We start from the raw sequence: 19,694 nt of genomic DNA, 5'->3' as shown, positions 1-19,694 counted from the left end.
TGGAGAGTACAAATAGAATAATCTGGCTGTTACATGGTAGTAGCACACTGAGTGTGAGGAGTTCTGTGTTTCAGTAGGAACAGAGGCACATAACCAGGATAGGTTCATTACTTATTAAAAGTTAGCTTCACAGTCTGTAATCTTGGGAATGGTAGAGGATCATGGTGGTAAACCTTTAGAAACAAAAAGGAAAGACCTTCATATAAAGACTCCATTGTAAGGAGCAAAAATGTAAGAACATCCCTTTTGTAAGTGTAGACATGAGTAAAGTTGACCTGTCAGTAAGGTTGCCTGTTTGAGTTAGTTGTAGTTGGTTTGTTTTGTCTCTATGATAACAAACATTTTGAAATGTTGCTACTCCAAGTTTTCTGGTCTGTAAATGACAGTTGTGTAATCTCTGTGCAATATGATTTGTACTTCATTGCCTACTAGCACTCTTCCAGTAATGGAGAATAGTTGTGCCCTCTTATCTCAATCAGGATTTTTTTTTGCAGTTTGTTTATAATCTTTCGTTGTCTTTTAATCTTTTATGAAATATAATATCTACAGAGATATTTACATTTTTGGATGAATTTCCTGAACTTTAGTTCCCATGAAAGCTGTCAGCTCATAGTACAAACTAGATCCACATGCAGTGTGGGCAAGTACTCTGCAATTTTGCATGCACAACTAATTCAGTGCATTTCCCTCCTAATTTTCAATGTTTGTAATGCCCCAGCCCTGAACTTCTTCTAAGGTGAGATAGTCAATTGTACCAAATGTTTATAATAATTTTGTAATGAAATATGTACTAGTGCCAGCCAGAAATCATCAGCCCCTCCAGCCTTTATTTTAAATTTGATTTGAATCTCCTTTAACCAAAGTGTACAGTGCATTAACCGACTGTACTACCTACCAGCCATGTAACTATATTATCAGAAAGGTTATCATGTAATGCAGAGGAAGCTATCACAAGGTCTTCACAGACTGTCTCAGAGACAATGAAAACACCATTTAATGGCTGCAACATCTAGGATATTGAATTTCTTTCCTGTGCTTCCAATTTTAAAAGATATTGGATTGCTGTAGCACAAGATGTCTTAGAGTTTAAAGCCACTATCAATACAAAAATTCATAGTTGCGGGGGGGAGGTTTTGGACTGTGTAAAATATTCAGCAATTGATGAGTATGGCACAAACACCTCTTATTTGGCATGAGTGCCTGCTCCCTCTCCCAGTCTGGAGGAAAAATGGCATGAAAGCAGCCTGCTGTGCATTGCATCTGTGAGCACAGCTAAAACACACAATATGGTATCATTCCCGACACATGCTCCAGAATGTACAGGGAGAGTAGTCGTGCTTCAGTATTGTTGTGAAGAAAAGCAGCTCTTCAGTGGTGAAGACAATAATACTTGGTATTTCTATCTTGTCTTCCACCTGAGAACGTCAAACAAATGTTAATTCTTTCTCCTAGACTACTGCATGTGTGAGATAGATGTCATTATCCCCATTTTGCAGACAGGGACACTGAAGCAGAGAGAGGCTAAGTAACCCTTCCAAGATCACTTTACAGTTTGCAACAGAGGCAGGAATAGAATTAAGATTTCTTGGCTCTGTGCTTTTGTTCTAACCATCAGATCATGTATCCTCACAGTTCACATGATGACTTGTTTCTAACTCCTGTTACAGGCACAAGCTTTTCAAACAGCGCTGTGCTATTGGCCCCAGCCGTCCCACAACGATATCACAGCCAGGGTTCAGTGTCGGATCATCATCCTCTTCTTCCTTACCACCACCTGCCTCTTCTAAGCACAAAACAACAGAAAGACAGGAAAAAGGAGAGAAACTGCAAAAAAGGCCTATGATGCCATTTCACCATCGGCCCTCTGTCACTGAAGAGCTATGCATGGAACAGGACACATCAGGGCAGAAGCTGGGGTTGGTAGGGATGGAGCCCTCTTTGGAAGTCTCTAACTCCAGGAAATATGAGAAGCAGCTATCCATACCCTCCAGAAACCCAAGCAAACAAATTAATCTGAATCCCATGGATTCACCCCATTCCCCCACCTCCCCTCTGCCTCCCACACTTAGCCCCCAGCCAAGAGGTCAGGAAGCAGAACATTTGGACCCACCATCAGTTGCTGTGAACCCAGCACTTTATGGTAATGGGTTAGAACTCCAACCATTGCCCAGTCTAGATGATAGGACAGTTCTTGTTGGACAGAGGCTGCCGTTGATGGCAGAGGTCAGTGAGACAGCTTTATATTGTGGGATCATTCAAAACAATGAGTCATCAGATAAGTGGCAGAGCTATGTTCTCCCAGCAAGTGATGATCCAGAGTTCAAGCCGCCAGAGCTCCGGTATGACAGATATGATGCCAAGATGGAGGTAAATTCAGACAGCACTGCACTGAAAAGGTAAATACAATATTGAGTGACCACTGTCTTTATCAAATTACAATCAGAAAGCCAAATTCTACACTCAATTACAGCAATGCAGTTCCATTAGGTATGAAAGCTTTTGGGATTGCATTGGTGTAAACAATAGCAGAAATTTAGTCAAGAGACTAAAGATGTGGCAAAGATTTTATATGGTAGGAAAATACCTATAAACAGACATTTTAAATGACAATTCCTCACTTATTGTTCATTAAACCTGCACAATAAATATAAGAAATCAATATGTAGCATCAGTGACTCCTTCAGTTGGCACTACCATTAAAAATATAGGTAGAAATGTGGAAATTTGGTATGCTTTGTCTTTGTCATTTGTGTTTTTTGTGTTGGGCAATGTAAGAGACATAATAGATTTTAAAACCTACATTAATGCAACTGTGGCAGAATTAAGATTACCTCTTACCTCTTTCATAGATTCATAGATACTAAGGTCAGAAGGGACCATTATGATCATCTAGTCTGACCTCCTGCACAACGCAGGCCACAGAATCTCACCCACCCTCTCCTGTGAAAACCTATGTCTGAGCTATTGAAGTCCTCAAATCGTGGTTTAAAGACTTCTTGTATTTAGTGGAGGGTTTTATTGTAGCTGTTCAAGATTGCAACCATAAAGTTGCATGCTTGTTGGGCTTTAACAAGAAAAAGAAAGAAAACCCCTGTTTGTGGCACTGGGGAAATTGTGGCTTGTCTAGCTCTGTAAGTTATAAAACCTCACTACTCCATATACTATATTCATAAAATCTAGTCACTGTACAACACTTTAGTAATGAAATCAGTTGTCACTAAGTACTTGATCTTGCATCATTGAAGTCAATGGGAGCATTACCATTGATTTTAATGTGTATAGCAACAAGACCTAAAACACTAACAGATTTTTTTCCCATATATGCATAAGAGAAAATATGTAATCGCTTAGATTTATTACTTTAAAAAAGGTAAATTTAACAAATTACTTTCTCAGTGAAGAATATGTGATGTATATGTAGTTTTGTCTTCAACAAAAGTTGACTTTTTTTTTAAATGGGAAAAGTGTCTTTTCCCCCACTTACGTAGCCTAAGTCTAAATGGAATTTGCACAAACTTAAAATAAAACAAAACAACACATTTTGGCTTTGAGTAAGTGGTAAGTGGTAGCCCAGAAGGATAATTCAAGTGTTAAGTTTATATAAAATATAATTATCGGGGAGTTTTAATGTTACTTCAGACTTAACTCTAGTAGTCATTACTACAAATGATATGACAGTCTGAAATGTTACAGGTGCTTCAGGGAATTTTGATTTATCTATTTTCTACCTACAAGATTCATTCTCTTTCATTGGCCCAACATGGAAGTTGACAATACAGTGAGCAGCTGTTTAACATTAGCAGAAGGAAATGCATGCTCCAATGGACAAAAAAAAATGAATTTCAGCCCAACAGAGAGAGGAGTAGTACTGACTGGACTTGTTAGAGAAAAATCTATGAATCTGCAGTGTTGTTATTTTTGCCTTGTATGGAATATTTGTTTTTATAATGGCTTTTTTTCCCCTCCCACAGACTCTTAGCACAACCCAACAAGCGGTTTAAAATTTTGGAAGACAACAAACCAGTGCAGACACTGAACTATCTTGATGCCTTGCCTCTAATACAGCAGCCTGGAGAAGGCCTGGGAGATGTTAGTGATCCTTATACTTTTGAAGATGGTGACATAAAATACAGTTTCACTGGCAATAAAAAATGCAAACTGGGGACTGAGAAAGATCCTCTGAAAAAGAATAAGGTACCATATCAGATCAGGGACATGATGTTGTTATTGCATTTATTATATTCTAATAGCACCCTCCGTGCTGTACAAACATAAGACACAATGTCTTCCCCAAAGAGTGCACTAACAGGATATATCTTTGAGCACAAATTCAGTTCATACCTACTTATTCACAGAGAAAAATATTGTGTCAGTGTGACATGTCCGAGTTAGTAGTTGCTGGCTTAACCCCTTAGATCGCATTTAAACTACAAAGATATGTTTCATACTTACATACCTTCGTTTTGGCCATCACCAGAACCCAGAGTCAAACTAAGGAATAAAATCTTTCATTATGTTATATTTCTGAGGTTCCAGTGTATAGAGAAGAAGGAATTGGCTGCAATTTTTTTAGGTTCTCATCTGCAACAATCAACATATTCAGCTCACAGCAGAGCATATCTTTCTATCCTGAATTCATCTTTCTTGCCTTGAGTATGACTCATTCAGTCTTCTACTGCATGGCTTAGTAACATCAATGCTGTGTTGGTTTTGACATCTCCTCGCACCCTTCCCTCCACATAAGAGAGATCCATTTGATCACCATTCTAGGCCATCTGCTTTTAGACCTTTAGGATATTTCTCCTTCCCAGTGCTATCTCACTCCCTGTAGTGCTATCTCAGTGTCTGGCAGTTCACTTCAGTTATTTGTCTCTCTAGATAATTCCTCCACTGCAGTTCATTGGGAGGCATATGTTCTCAGAAAATTAAGCAGTCTGCTTATCTATTTTGGCTACTCAGATAAACTGATGTATGTAGATGGGAGCCTTTGTAAATGATGGAATATCATTTCATGTTGTTCTTGATATGTAAGATAAATTATGAATGTCCGTGTTCTCTTTTTCTCCCTTTAAAGATTTTTTGAGCTCGTCAAGGTGAAGTCCTGATAGCACTAAGTAAGGTTAGGAATATAAAAGACAGTTCTGGGGCAAGCTTTCTCTTTTACCTCTCATGCCCTTCAGTCATGGCTTATAGCATGCCTGTTGTTCCAATTCGTGGACCACCCATGCCAAATTATGCAGTGGGTTTGTGATTTGGCCAGTTGGCCATTGGCACTAAGATGAGACCAACAAGCACCTTTTACCTTGTAATCAAAGTCAGGAATTGTACGAAAGTTTCCAGAGAAGGAGATATATCTTGTTAGTTAACAAGCTTAGATATGGACAAAAGACCTCAAAAGTGTTTGTTTGTACAGGATGTCTGTGAGAAATTTTTATAAATCTGATAAGGTCCTTTGGGAGCACAGCTTTAAATTTCAGAGAACATCTCTCTGCCAAACTGAACAAAACAAGTTTTGCAAAAAGTAAAATTTAATAATATCATGTTGACGTTTTTTGAAGTTCATTGTAAGTGGTAGGGGTCTGAATTAATGTATGAAAGTAAATTAAACGGTAATTAGCAGCTGAGCAGTTTAACTAGCTTGTGTTAGGTATGAATCAGGGCAGTATTGAGCTTGCTTTAAAGCATTTTGCTGGAGTTTGCTGCTGCTTGGCTATTGATAAAAATAGAAAGCAGCAGTGGACTGGAAAGTCTCACATTTCATTCATTCTTTCTAATTTTTACTTTCGCCTGTGTTTCCCCACTCTTTTTACATTTAAATGATAAAATTTTCTCTGTGACTGAATTCTTTATGTATAGTCAGAAGATGGAATAGGTACCAAGGAGATCCCCACAACAGGTCATTCTACACCGGTGCCTGATGGGAAAGATGCCATGTCTATTTTCAGTTCTGCTCCTAAAGCTGGTGAGTATAAGCTTGTATGATCACTCTGTTGAAAAGAAAAGCTTCTTTTTACCTAACAGATTAAATCTCAGATCAGAATTATATTCTGAAAGTTTTCATGTAACATGAAAAATATACCTGGCTATCTATTATGAAACAAACAAAAGAATAAAAACCAGTTCAAGAGTTAATATAATTTCATATTTAGTTTGGGGTTTTTTCTGTTTATTTTACAGTAACACCAAACATTTTGGAATTTAATAAAGTTGATTAGCATCTAATTTTATTATTTTATGGTTGAGCTTCAGCATTTGACCTGAAATTTTAGTTGAAACACTAGAAGGTTATTTCTGAGGTACATTTCAAAACATGAGAACGGTTTGTAGTGATTCTTGCCTGTTTTTGAAATGATGAGTGATGACAAAGACCGTGGTTTTATGTCTTTCACGTGCTCTCTCCTATTTCTTAAGCCTTTATTTCCATTGTTTTCCACAGATACCCGGCAGGATTGTGCTGCAGGCCGAGTTGGCTCTAGCAGCCTCACACAGGTGACAGATCTGGCTCCATCACTTCATGATTTAGATAATATCTTTGATAATTCTGATGAAGATGAGCTTGGCGTAAGTCTGTGCAGAGTTACACTGAGTAGCTTCTAGACAGGACTCCAGCAACCAAGGAATGATGCTTTTGGAAGCTGGGGAGGGAGCAATCATTACATGGGAATGAGAGAGATGTCAGGTAGTCAGATCTACATTTATGACCAGGTAGAGTTGAGAGCAACTGGAGAAGCTGTTCAAGGATCTCCACTGGGGAGGGGAAAAGTCAGTGCGTGAAATTCTGGGATATATGGGAGGATCACCCAGATAGCAGTACAGCAAATATTGTCAAAGTGGCAGAATCACAGATGATGTCCATGTGCTGTTGGGGGGAAAGGCCACTGTCAGTCAGTGGGGTGGGAGGAGGTATTGTTTCATATTCTCTGTGTATATATAAAGTCTGCTGCAGTTTCCACGGTATGCATCTGATGAAGTGAGCTGTAGCTCACGAAAGCTCATGCTCAAATAAATTGGTTAGTCTCTAAGGTGCCACAAGGACTCCTTTTCTTTTTGCGAATACAGACTAACACGGCTGTTACTCTGAAACCAGTATTATTATTATTTGGTGTATGCAATCTGGTCAAGCCAAGCCACAGCATTCTTATCAATGATGTTCAAGTCACAAAGACCTCCAGGAAGTTGAGTCATTTTGCATTCCTCAACAGTATTTGTCATGATTTGTGGCTGCCCACAATGGCATCATGTAGTGTCTCTAAAGCACACTGAAATTCTGCTGCAACACAAATTCAGTATTTTGCTTGAGAACATTTTTTTTGTAATCTGTCAGTTACAGTAATTACAGAGACAGATTACCAAAAATCTTCTCAAGCAACATACTCTAGTTGGACTGAAAAAAGAAAAGGAGGACTTGTGGCACCTTAGAGACTAACAAATTTATTTGAGCATAAGCTTTCGTGAGCTACAACTCACTTCATCGGATGCATGGCGGGGGGAGGGGGATTTGCGGATACAGACTAACACGGCTGCTACTCTGAACCCTGTAATTATGCAAGTAGTTGGACTGAGTATATCTAGTTTAGGAGACTCTTTAGCTTTGCATTAAAGGTTTGTGTTCATGAGTTTTAAGGGAGATCTTGGTTTCCTTTGTAAATATCAGCTGAGAATCTAGTCCTCTCTCATGTTTGAGAAGCTACCCAAAGGAGAAAATACAATAAATCACAATATATTTCAGTAGTTCCCCGAAACAAGACTTTTTCCATTCTTTGTGCAAAAGTGAAGTGGTTATAAGAAGAATAAGTTCACCATGTACATTATATTGCTATAAAAGATAAAAGAAAGTGCAGCACTCTACCAATTACTCGGGGGAGGGAATAGCTCGGTGGTTTGAACATTGGCCTGCTAAACCCAGGGTTGTGAGTTCAATCCTTGAGGGGGGATTTGGGGCAAAAATTGGGGATTGATCCTGCTTTGAGCAGGGGTTTGAACTAGATGACCTCCTGAGGTCCCTTCCAACCCTGATATTCTATGATTCTATGAAAGTCAAGGTTCCAAAAAGAGGCAAAGCTTAGAATAAACACCAATTGCTGCTTTAAAGCTTAATCAAATTCAGTTACAATGACACAGAAGCTGATCCTGAAGTGACTGGAGATAGATGAGGTAGTTTAAAAAGCCCATGCCCCCTTTCTGAAGGTCTTTTCAAATAGCACAAATTATTTGCCACCTCCTTTTCTCATTTCACTCCTTTACTTCACCCATAAAGGACATAGTTGAGAATGCAGATAAAAATGATTGCTCTCTTTCCTGGTTGTTGACACGCCTTTTCTGCCATGTCACGTTGGCATTTTCAGAAGCATTGTTTACAGAGATGCAAGTGTGTGCTGTGCAGAGATAAAATAGCAGCAGTCTTCAAAAGCCATGCAAACTTTTGAAGTTAAAGCATCTGCTTCCTCAAATATTTAAAGCATTGTTTCAGGCCTAGTTGGATATGAAAAGCTAGAGAATGGGTCCTTTACGTTTATTTTGGTTGCTGCCTGCCACGTTTCTGCCGGCGGTTGCTAAGTGAAGTTAACTTTAATGAGTGCTGAGTTGCATTTATTTTACATTTGTGTTACAGAATTACTGGGCTGACACCCACTACACTTCAGCTACAGTAGCTCCTAAGCAAATCAATTATAGAAGGCTGTGCTGCCAAACGTAAACCAATATTTATGCCATCTTCCTTAAAGTTACACTGTTGGGTGATGTTGATGTAACATTTTGCCTGCCTTAATATTGCTATATGTTGAGCAGTGTCCTATATGTGCCACTGTCGAATGCATAGTGTTCTGTGCTCTGCTGCAACAGAGACAGCACAAGATAAATAGAGGACTTCATTCCCAGTGCTTTTATTTTCCCTTATAGTAATCCAAATATGGACACAAATAGAAAAGCATTGTTAATTTCAAGTTGAGTGTATGATTGTATTTTTCAGGGCTTTGGAGCTGTGCTCTGGCTCCACTCCAGCTCCAGGCAAAAACCTACAGCTCCACTGCTCCGGAGCTGCTCTGTGCTCCGCTCCAAAGTCCTGGTATTTTTAGTACCGTATATACTTGTTCATAAGCCAAATTTTTTTAGTAAAAAAGGGAAGCATCATAGAATGGGGTCATCTTATGAACGGGTATAGAGAGGGAGAGGTGGGACACAGCCCCTCCCCCCAGTAGAGGGAGCAAGGAGAGGCAGCAAAGCCAGAAGGGAAGAGGTGGGGCCAGAGTCTCTCGGCTTCTGGCATACTGCTCTCCCCCCAGCCTCTGAAGCAGCTGTAGCTCCACAGCTGGCAGGTTGCAGCCGTGCCGCCCAGGCCCGCCCACCAGAGCATGCTGCGGCCGTGCCGCCCGGCCCTGCCCACCAGAGCATGCTGCGGCCGCGCCGCCCGGCCCTGCCCACCAGAGCACGCTGCGGCCGCGCCGCCCGGTCTGGCCTGCCAGAGCAGGCTGCAGCCGCGCTGCCCAGCCTGCCGGAGCAGCTGTGGCCAGGCCAGAGACATCCTCCCCTGGCCCTCCCCAGATAAGGTGGGAAGGGATGGGATGGGGAGACTGTGGGGGTCCCGGGCTAGGGGTGGGATCATGTGGGGGGTGGTCACAGGGGTTACTCCTCTGACCCCCAGCTTCTCCCCCGCAAAAAATTTCCCCACCAGTTGCTGTCCTGGCCCGTCAGGGTAAACAGCTGCACGCCGGGACACTTTGTTTACTTAAGTTTACCTCCGTGCCTGCAGACGCTCAAGGTAAACAAACCATCTTGGCCTGCCAGTGGCTTATCCTGATGGCCCTGGAGCCAAAGTTTGCTGAACCCTGAATTATAGGGTTGGCTTATGAATGGGTCATCAACGAACTGGCTTATGATCGAGTATATTCAGTATAATTTAAAGGCACCTAGAATCTATCTACTAAAGTTGAAAGAAAGGGTTAAATAAAGTCAAATTGCAGAAAAAAATAATTAGTTTAAAAAAACACAATGAAAAGCTCTTAACTAAAAGCCTTATTAAGACTAGGTGATTTTCTGAATGTTTAAAATAACTCAATAATTTTAATGTTTTTTATTCTGATTGTAATATATCATGTTAATACCTGTGTTTAGGCTGTATCACCAGCTCTGCGGTCATCAAAAATGCCTCCAGCAGGAGCTGAGGAACGCCCTCTGGGGAAGGATGGAAGAACAGCAGTACCTTATCCACCAAGTAAGAAAGTGACAGCAGCTTTGTTCAGAGCTGAAGTATTTCTATAAGAAGTTTGTAATATTGGTTTCAGGTTAAGACCAAATACGTTCCAGTTCTTCTATAAGTACTAGAGGCTAATATTAAACCAGGGCAGTGAATTGCCCCATAAGAAAATCTTTGTGAAAAGTATTTCTAAAATTGGTCTACAGAGCTCTGAGATGTCATTTATTTGATATTTCTGCCTTTGTTGTGAGGATTAAAGGAAGTTATGTATCTTCCTTTAGAAGTCATCCCAATATTGTCAATTAATATTTACACTCAGTTAGTAGCTGCACTGTTATCAAATCATTCATATATATTTATATGTCTGCAGTGTTGTGATAGCCATATTAATCCCAAAATATTAGAGAGGTAAGGTGATATCTTTTAGTGGACCAATGCTTGTTGGCAAAAGAGACAAGCTTTCAGGCTTACACAGAGATCTTCTTTAGGCTGGTCTTCAATAGACATTTAGAATAGGGGAAATGCTGCTTGTGCAGCTCAGGCCAGTATATCTTTATACTGTTTATTTAGAGCTCGATATTACATGTGAAATCAATGGGAGGAATTAACTATTGGCACTTGGTATACTGAAAATGTAATATGAACATTAAAATCAGAATAGCTTTTTCATAAGGATTGTGCCAGCAACTACAGGAAATTGTAGTTTTCACTGCTGTGAGGTCTAACGATGTTTTTGTGCTTCATTCATGTAAATAGTACCCCTTTTGAATTATTCTTTTGTGTATGTGTGCATGGAGTGGGACGGAATAATTTTTGTGTGAAGCTAACAAACCAGACTGTGAACTACAAATTACTTGTCTTAAAAGAGAAAAAAAATGTGTGAGTGAGTGTGTGGCTACTTTAAGAGAAATCAAATTCCATTGCAAATCATTCTTTAATGCCTTCTCATTAACTTCAGCTAGTAATGAGAACAAATTGAGGGGAAAAACCACAGTGTCAGAGGGATGAGTCAGAGAGTTTTATGGACCCATAAAAGCAATGCTGATTTACTCAAATGTAGAAGTATGAAGTATACAGAGATTGGATTTTGACAGCTTTAGTAGATCCATAGCTTTCTAAAATATGCAAAGCTTTCTCAAGCATGACACATATGAAAATGAATAATGCTTGACAGCCAGTTGCTGTAGTTTTTCTTTTTAATTAAACATTTTAGGATTTTTTTAATGAATCTGCACTGCAGAATTTTGCAAAGTGGAACTAAAAGATATAAGAAAATGGCATAATACAGAGCAGTATAGAATAGGTTAAATGGATACACTGTACCCCTTGTGCTTTCCCCTCTTAATCCTCTCTCTATTTCCTTGTGACACTAGCTAGTGATGCATGACAACATCTGTGAGGAACTGAAATGCCTGATACACCATAGCAAAGCCCTGCTGACTAAATGTCATTCTAGCACCACTGCTCACGAAATGATGCTAAAGCACTCCTCTCTTCTTCCATTACTTGAAAAGCAGAGAGGATCAGCTGATCCAAATCAGACCCACGGAAAGATTTCACTACTTAGTAGCAATTTTAAATCAAACATAACTGTCATCTTTGGACTGCACAAAATGTATAATAGCTATGGAGTACAAATTTAAAGAATATATCCTGTCAAATAAGTCTGGGGATTTGTAGTGCTTTACTGGACAGAAAAAAGTGTGGAAATGAAATGAAGCATTTAGTCTGTCAGAAACACTGGTTCAGTGTATGGGTTTTTTGTAGGAGAAGGTGATATGGGAATTTATTCTTATATGATCTCAGTATTTTTAACAATGAATTCATCAGATTGTAACATTATGTCAAAAGGATACCTGAGCTACTTAAAATTGAAAAAGCAATATGTTCTGAATTTTATGAAAAATAAACCCATTATGGCAGGAAATGGAAAGAAGGTAATGGGGAAAAGTGTAATAGTTTACAGTGATTTCCATTTGGGTTTATACAATACATTTCACTATATTAAGCATTTCAGTATTTTTTCTCATTTAAAATTAATGGGAAATATAGGATGAATTATTACACTGTGTTGATTTATTTAGAGATAATTAAATGCTCTATGATTTTTCCTGTCTTGGTGGCTGTGGTGCAAAATACGTATTGCAGCATCCTCTGGGACTTGCCTGTTATTTTTTTAGATGCCTTGAGGCAGAATTTCTAATCAGGATGTTCCAAGATGGCAGTAGCTATAGTCTCAGATCTGCTTTCATCGGATTATGACAACATGGACCAAAATGGGTTCACATACTGTTAGTCAGTGCAAAAGTTTTGTCCAAAAGTTTTCCGCACTTCATAAGAAGTTTAGCCAGTTTTGATTTTAGGATTTTGTGTCATGAAACACTAGAAAGGAAAGAAAAATATTCTGGATCCCACTTAGTTATTAACTGTAACTGTGGTCAGATTCCCAGTACTGTTCTTTAATCTATTTTCTTAAAGCTTTCTTTATTATTATCACAGCATATTTGAATATTGAACATCCTCAAATGTATGTGTTTCAATTGAACAATAAACTTGAAAAGTGTCCATAGGACACTGTACTCTGTATAAATTATATTAATAGAGTTAGTCTAGATTTACACTGGTGTGAAAGCAGGAAAGGATCTGCAGTCTGTTTGCTTGACTTTAACAATCCAAAAAAGCCAGTGCTGAGTTGGAGTCCTTCTCTTTATGGGGTCTCATTGAAGAGTTATGCAGAATTTATTTTTTAATGGTTAACAGGAGGTTATTTTGTGATGCTTAGCTGTGGCAGATCTGCAAAGGATGTTCCCAACACCCCCTTCCTTGGAGCAACACCCTGCCTTTTCCCCGGTGATGAACTATAAAGATGGAATAAGTTCAGAGACTGTGACAGCATTGGGGATGATGGAAAGTCCTATGGTCAACATGGTTCCTACACAGCTCACAGAATTTAAAATGGAGGTGGAAGAAGGGTTAGGGAGCCCTAAACCTGAAGAAATCAAGGTAATACCCCAAAGATACCATTAGTGTTACTTCATCTGTGTAAGATTTTTTCTTTAATAAAACACATACAAATAGATTGCTATAGAGTTGGCTGGAAAATTGCTTGCACAATTTTGAACCAGATCCATATAAAGCAGAGGTCCCCAAACTTTTGAGGGTTGCGGGCCCTCCCCCCCCCTTACTCCTGTCCCTGCCCTCTCCCTGAGCTGGGGCCAGGAGTGGTGATGCGGCCAGGGGTGGGGGTGGAAGGTGGCACAGACAGAGATAAGGGGGCTGCGACTAGGGCCACAGCTGGGGTTGGGTCTGGGGCCAGGAGTGGAGCTGAGGCTGGGGACTGAGGTAGAAGTGGGGCTGGCAGACGGGCCCATGAGCAGGTGTGGCTCCACTCCCGGCCTTGCTCCCAGGGAACAGTTGCTGGCTGTGGCCGGGAACAGAGCCACAGCCAGCAACTGAGGCTGCGGGCTGGCTTGGGGCTGGGACCAGGACCATGCTGCAGCTGGGGCCGGAAGCCAGGTACGCGGCTGGGAGCGGGACTGGAGCAGAGGTGAGGGCGGGGATGGGCTGGGTGTGACACTTTGGGGACCTCCGATATAAAGGGATTGGTAATCTTTCAGTGGAAACGAATCCTTTTTTATTGGACAAGTTTCCAGTTGTTTAATGCGAGCAGAGAAATTGCACAAAAATAGATGTATTAGTTACACATTGACTTTAATTGTTTTGAGGCACTCTTCTCAAAAAAAGAACCTATGATAGCTGTTTGTTGTCTGTGTGAAATGAGTTTTGTTTCAGGCTAATCCCTAGCACAGGGGTCGGCAACCTTTCAGAGGCGGTGTGCCGAGTCTTCATTGATTCACTCTAATTTACGGTTTTGCGAGCCAGTAATACATTTTAGTGTTTTTAGAAGGTCTCTTTCTATAAGTCTATAATGTATAACTAAATTATTGTCGTATGTAAAGTAAATAAGGCTTTTAAAATGTTTAAGAAGCTTCATTTAAAATTAAATTAAAATGCAGAGCCCCCCGGACCGGTGGCCAGGACCCGGGCAGTGTGAGTGCCCCTGAAAACTAGCTTGCATGCTGCCTTTGGCACGCGTGCCATAGGTTGCCTACCCCTGCCCTAGTGGACATCTGTCCACACTACAGAAAACACCGTTGCGGTTGACACTAATTGATACCTGCTTGTTTGCCAAAGGTTTTCTGTAGCACCCATCACTGTAGAGTTTATGCACTAAAACTTAGTTAGCAGTCTCAAAAGAGAGAACCAGGATGGAATTGGCTGATTCCTTTCCTAGCCCCGCAGAGGTTGTCCCTATAGATAAGGATTGAGAATCCTACTGGTCTTGTAGTTTGTGGGGGAAAGTTGTTCTGCTGCTTCCTGTGTTGTATTTTTTCATAGTTACATAGTATTTAAGGCCAGAAGGGACCATTAGACCATCTAGTCTGAACTCCTGAATAACACAGGCCATAGAATTTCACTATTACCCCTTGACGGAGCCCAGTAACTTGTGTTTGACTAAAGAATAGTGTCCAGAAAAGCATCATCCAGTCTTAATTTGAAGACATAGAGATGGAAAATTCACCATTTCCAGTGAAAAGAAAAGGAGTACTTGTGGCACCTTAGAGACTAACCAATTTATTTGAGCATGAGCTTTTGTGAGCTACAGCTCACTTCATGCTCAAATAAATTGGTTAGTGCCACAAGTACTCCTTTTCTTTTTGCGAATACAGACTAACACGGCTGTTACTCTGAAACCATTTCCAGTGGTTAATCACCCTCACTGTTAAAAATGGTGCCTTAGTTTTATTTGAATTTGTCTGGCTTTAACTTTGAGTCTCTGGTTCTTGTTATGCCGTTCTCTGCTAGATTAAAGAGCTTGGTATTTTTCACCCCATAAAGGTACTTCTGCACAGTGATCAAGTCACCTCTTATTCTTCTTTGCGATAAACTGAACAGATTGAGCTCCTTCAGTCCACAGTAAAGCACTCCAGCCCTCAGATAATTTTTATGGCTCTTTCCTGTACCGTCTCCAGTTTTTCAGCATCCTTTTTAAAATGTGGCACCAGAATTGTAGTGTTCCAATATCAATCTTGCAAGGCTATATACAGAGGCAAAATCACCTCTTTATACATACAAGGATTATTAGTCTTGTCTGGCACAGAATCACACTGGGAGCTCATGTTGAATTGTTTGTCCACTGTGACTCTTAAATTTTATTTCAGAATCACCGCTTTCCAGGATACAATCCCCTGTCTGAAGGTCTGGCCTGCATTTTTTGTTCCTTGTATTTGACTGCATTAAAATGCATTTGTTTGAACAGGCCCCAGGTGATCCATTTCACTCCACTTGACTTCCCTTTCCTCATCATTGTGTACCACTCTGGCAATGTTTGTGTCATCTCAAAATTTTATTAACAGTGCTTTTATAATTACTTGTACATCACTGATAGAAATATTTGTGATGGACAAGAAGTGACTATGTATTAATCTGTTAATACTATTATGTAATAATGGTATGACTGTTGTAAGTGACCATGTCAGTAAAGAAAAGTTTCTGTATATCTATGATGGGTTAGTAGAATTTTCTGTATGATTGTATTGATCTAACTTAATAGGGGGCTGTGGGAGGAGCAAATAGGAAAGTGACAGAATGGCTTCCCAGGTAAGAATTCCCAAGCACACTCTTGAAAGACAGTAGGGCAAGCTGTTATCTTCAAGAACCCTGGCTCCATTGAGTTGCAAATCTTGTTTTGCCAGAGTTGGGAGTTAACAGATGAAAGGGCTGTAAACAGTTAAAAAGTGGCTTGATTTCTTCAAAGGACGGTAAGTTGCCAGCGGCTGTTCAAGAAGTTGTCAGTGAGCGCTGACAGGGAGGGGGTCTGTAGAAGAGTCTGTAGACCTAGCATGGTCCACATGTGGAAAATGTTTTTATGCATATCTAGGTCTGCCAGGTGTTTAACCTTTTTCCACATGGGGACTTTCCCTTAACGAGGCAGGTTGGTCACTGCTTGCCCTGTCATTGCTCCCAGAGAAGAGAAGAGAACTGCAGATATTGGGTATAAATCAGACCTGCTGAAATCACAGTTAGTACCAGGGGACTGCAATGCAGGGCCTAGTTTGAAAGTGGGAGAGTTGCATGATTCCACCTGGAGACAGGTGACAGCTAAAGACCTGAGATGCAAGTGGAACGCACTCAACAAGAGCAGGAGAGGTCAGAGGGGCAGTTGATCTGGGAACTGTGACAATATTGGGTAGCGTATTTGTTTTTGGCTGAATAGAGGGCTTCAGTCTCCAGGGTCATTAATTCCCTGTCTTTCACTAGCAGTAAATTCATACTAGAGAGGATCCTAAGTTAATTTAAGAAAGGAGGACTTGTGGCACCTTAGAGACTAACAAATTTATTTGAGCATAAGCTTTCGTGAGCTACAGCTCACTTCATCGGATACTGAATGCATCGAATGAAGCTAGCTGTAGCTCACAAAAGTTTATGCTCAAATAAATTTGTTAGTCTCTAAGGTGCCACAAGTCCTCCTTTTGTTTTTGCGGATCCCGACTAATACGGCTGCTACTCTGAAATCTAAGTTAATTAAGGAATTTTTTAAAAAATCCTGCTGCTGCTGCTTAATTTATTTATTTGAAGAAATTCAGACAATTTCCATAACAAAATAACTGTAACAGGTAAATTACCTATTTATTGAACATACCCTCCCCCAATAACAGCTCAAAATTGTGTAAAAGAAAACCCAACAGAATTACTCGGCAACTGCTGCTAAAATAAGATAAGATATAAATGGGCAGTCTGTCTCTGAGAGTTGCTCCCAGTTGCCCAGTCACAACTGAATGAACTTTTTGCAGAATACATAATGTAGGCCCAGTCCCAGTTCAGGAAAGTACTTAAGTATATGCTTAAGTCTCAGTGAAGACAATGGGGCTTAAGAACATGCTTAAAGCTAAGCAAATGCTTATGTGCTTTAATGAACAGAAATGGACTTAAGCACATATTTAACTGCTTTCCTTTATGACCAGGGATGGTGCTTCTCAGTAAAATCAGCCATTTACCTTTAACAGGTAAAGTTTATATGCTTTTTAGCCTAATTTACAGACTTTCAGTCATATTGAATTTAATTCCACTCTCAAAGAAGTGTATAAGAGTAGCAGTCTTTTTTTTCCAGTCTGAAGACCAAAATTGTATTGAGGGAACAACCTGGTAAGAATTTTACTAAAGAGATAGAAGAATGCCCAGTCTCAGGGGAAAAAGGAGAAAGCAAAAATAGCACAGCTATTTACTCAGAGCTAAGATGGCCTCTTACATTGGGGGAAAAAAATTGCACTGATGCTACCACTAGTTGATCTGTCTTAATAGTAGCACCAGCAGGAGCCATACTGGAGGTTCCAATGGGTTCTGGAGATGTTGTCCCCATGCCAATTAAAGATCAGCTTCCAACATTAGATTTAATTGCTATGGTGATAAAAACCTTGGAAACTGCTGCAGTTTTGTCTGCACTAGGACTCCCACTGGTGCTTTCCCCAAGGCAACTAAAACAGTGGATTTTTTTTTTAATTTCCTTATGAAAAAATTATCTTAGACAGTAAACCCATCAACTCTCTAGGGAACAGATCTCCAGGCAGCCACACCTTTTACCATTGGCAATCCTTCTGACATTCCCAGGGTCACTTCCCCTCCTGTTCCTAAACAGCATTAATTACCAACAGGCAATAGCGAGGAGAAGGGGAAAATAGTATGCCCAGCTTTGTACATAGTCCCTGCTTTCAGAGAATCCTTAATAGATGGTAAATTGCCAAAGAAACTTGCCCTTGGCCTAATCTAAACACATGCTTTTTGGGAGTGAATTGCTCTTTCCAGCATACAGTATCACTTTACCTGACTTAATGGGAAAAACAAATACTACCCTAACCTGATGGGACTTGTTGCCCTCACAGTGTGGGTGTAATAGAAAAGGCATGTTTGTACTAGGTGCCCGTGTTCTACTAATGTATAATTATACAGTTCTCAATCTCTCTCCTATCAGTTTTAGCAGCATTTTAGAAACTGGAAAGACATGTATTCCAGTATAATGGTTATTAATTAGGTGTGTTGCATACAAATAATGAAAAGCTATTTCTTCCAGTTGTCACAGACCTTATTTGTTTTTTCCTCCACTTCAGATATTTTTCTGTATGTCAAAACAAAGTTAGTTAATCTTGGGACAGGAAGGAAATCTGGGTCAAGATTATAGTTTGATGAGCTAAAAGAGAGATTAGAAAAAAAAATATATTTTAGGGACTTATTCATACTGAAGATATTTTAGATATCTCTAACAAAGGTTTAAAGAGTATTGAAACATATCTTTTTAAGTGTGCATAGAGTTCTGCATTTGAGCAGCTGCTGCTCATACACATTAATAGGAATCTAGCACCTAACCCCAACATAACTCATGTTTACAAAAATGTAAGTAGGTTTCGTGTGCTGATTATTGAGTGTCAAAGGTAGGAATCCTGTTATGCTTCATCTTCTGACACTTTAAGGAGGCACTGGGAAGGGAAGCAAAAGGACACGGAGAAATCTATGGCTGGCAGAGTTAAGGAAAGTAAGTAGAACTGTTTTAGGTACATGAGGTACACAGAAAATCCTAACAATAGTAGTGGTCCATTACTAGATGGAAATGGTAGAATTATCAATAATCAGAGAAAAGCAGAAGTGTTCAATAAATATTTCTGTTCTGTATTGGGGGGAAATGGTTCAGATCATATAATGATGATAATTCCACTAGTATGTCAGGAGGATGTTAAACAATAGCTACTAAAGTTAGACAGTTTAAAATCAGCAGGTCCAGATAACGTGCATCCAAGAGTTTTAACAGAAAAGGCAGAAGAGCTCACCGCAGTGTTAATGTTGATTTTCAGTGAGTCTTGGAACACTGGAGAAGTTCCGGAAGACTGGAAAAAAGCTAATGTTATGCCAATATTTAAAAAGGTAAAGAGGATGACCCAAGTAATTATAGGCCTGTCAGTCTAACATTGATCTGGGCAAGATAATGAAGCGTGTGATATGGGATTTGATTAATAAAGAATTAATTGAGGGTAATATAATTAGTGCTAGTCAACATGGGTTTATGGAAAATAGATCCCGTCAAACTAACCTGATATCTTTTTTGGGGGTGAATTAAAAATTTGATAAAGATAATTATGTTGGTATAATATACGTAGATTTTTGTTGAGGATTTTACTTGGTGCTGCATAACATTTTAATTAAAAAATTAGAACAAAATAAAATTAACATGGCACATGTTAAATGAGTTAAAAGTTGGCTAACTGATAAGTCTCAAAATGTTGTTAATGGGAATCATCATCAAGCAGGTGTGTTTCTAGTGGGGTCCTGCATGAAACAGTTCTTGGCTTTACACTATATAATAAATTTATCAATGACCTGGAAGAAAACATAAAATCATCACTGGTAAAGTCTGAAGATGATACAAAAGTTGGGGGAGTTATAAACAATGAAG

The 19,694-nt window shown here is 39.7% G+C and overlaps 1 protein-coding gene across 1 annotated transcript in view; it reads left to right on the top strand.

Moving 5' to 3' along the window:
- MED13L (mediator complex subunit 13L) overlaps nt 1-19,694 on the top strand; it is a 445,177-nt gene that overhangs the window by 359,415 nt on the left and 66,068 nt on the right. Inside the window, exons 10-15 of the mRNA XM_077834666.1 lie at nt 1,668-2,396; nt 3,972-4,194; nt 5,857-5,962; nt 6,437-6,561; nt 10,111-10,210; nt 12,975-13,195. Of these exons, the coding sequence (XP_077690792.1) occupies nt 1,668-2,396; nt 3,972-4,194; nt 5,857-5,962; nt 6,437-6,561; nt 10,111-10,210; nt 12,975-13,195 (1,504 nt within the window). The remainder of the gene's footprint in view (nt 1-1,667; nt 2,397-3,971; nt 4,195-5,856; nt 5,963-6,436; nt 6,562-10,110; nt 10,211-12,974; nt 13,196-19,694) is intronic.

Source organism: Eretmochelys imbricata, chromosome 15 (assembly GCF_965152235.1).
Source record: "Eretmochelys imbricata isolate rEreImb1 chromosome 15, rEreImb1.hap1, whole genome shotgun sequence".
NCBI classification, from domain to species: Eukaryota; Metazoa; Chordata; order Testudines; family Cheloniidae; genus Eretmochelys; species Eretmochelys imbricata.
The sequence above is the reverse complement of the archived record's forward strand: the minus strand, read 5'-3'. Positions and strand labels throughout refer to the sequence as shown.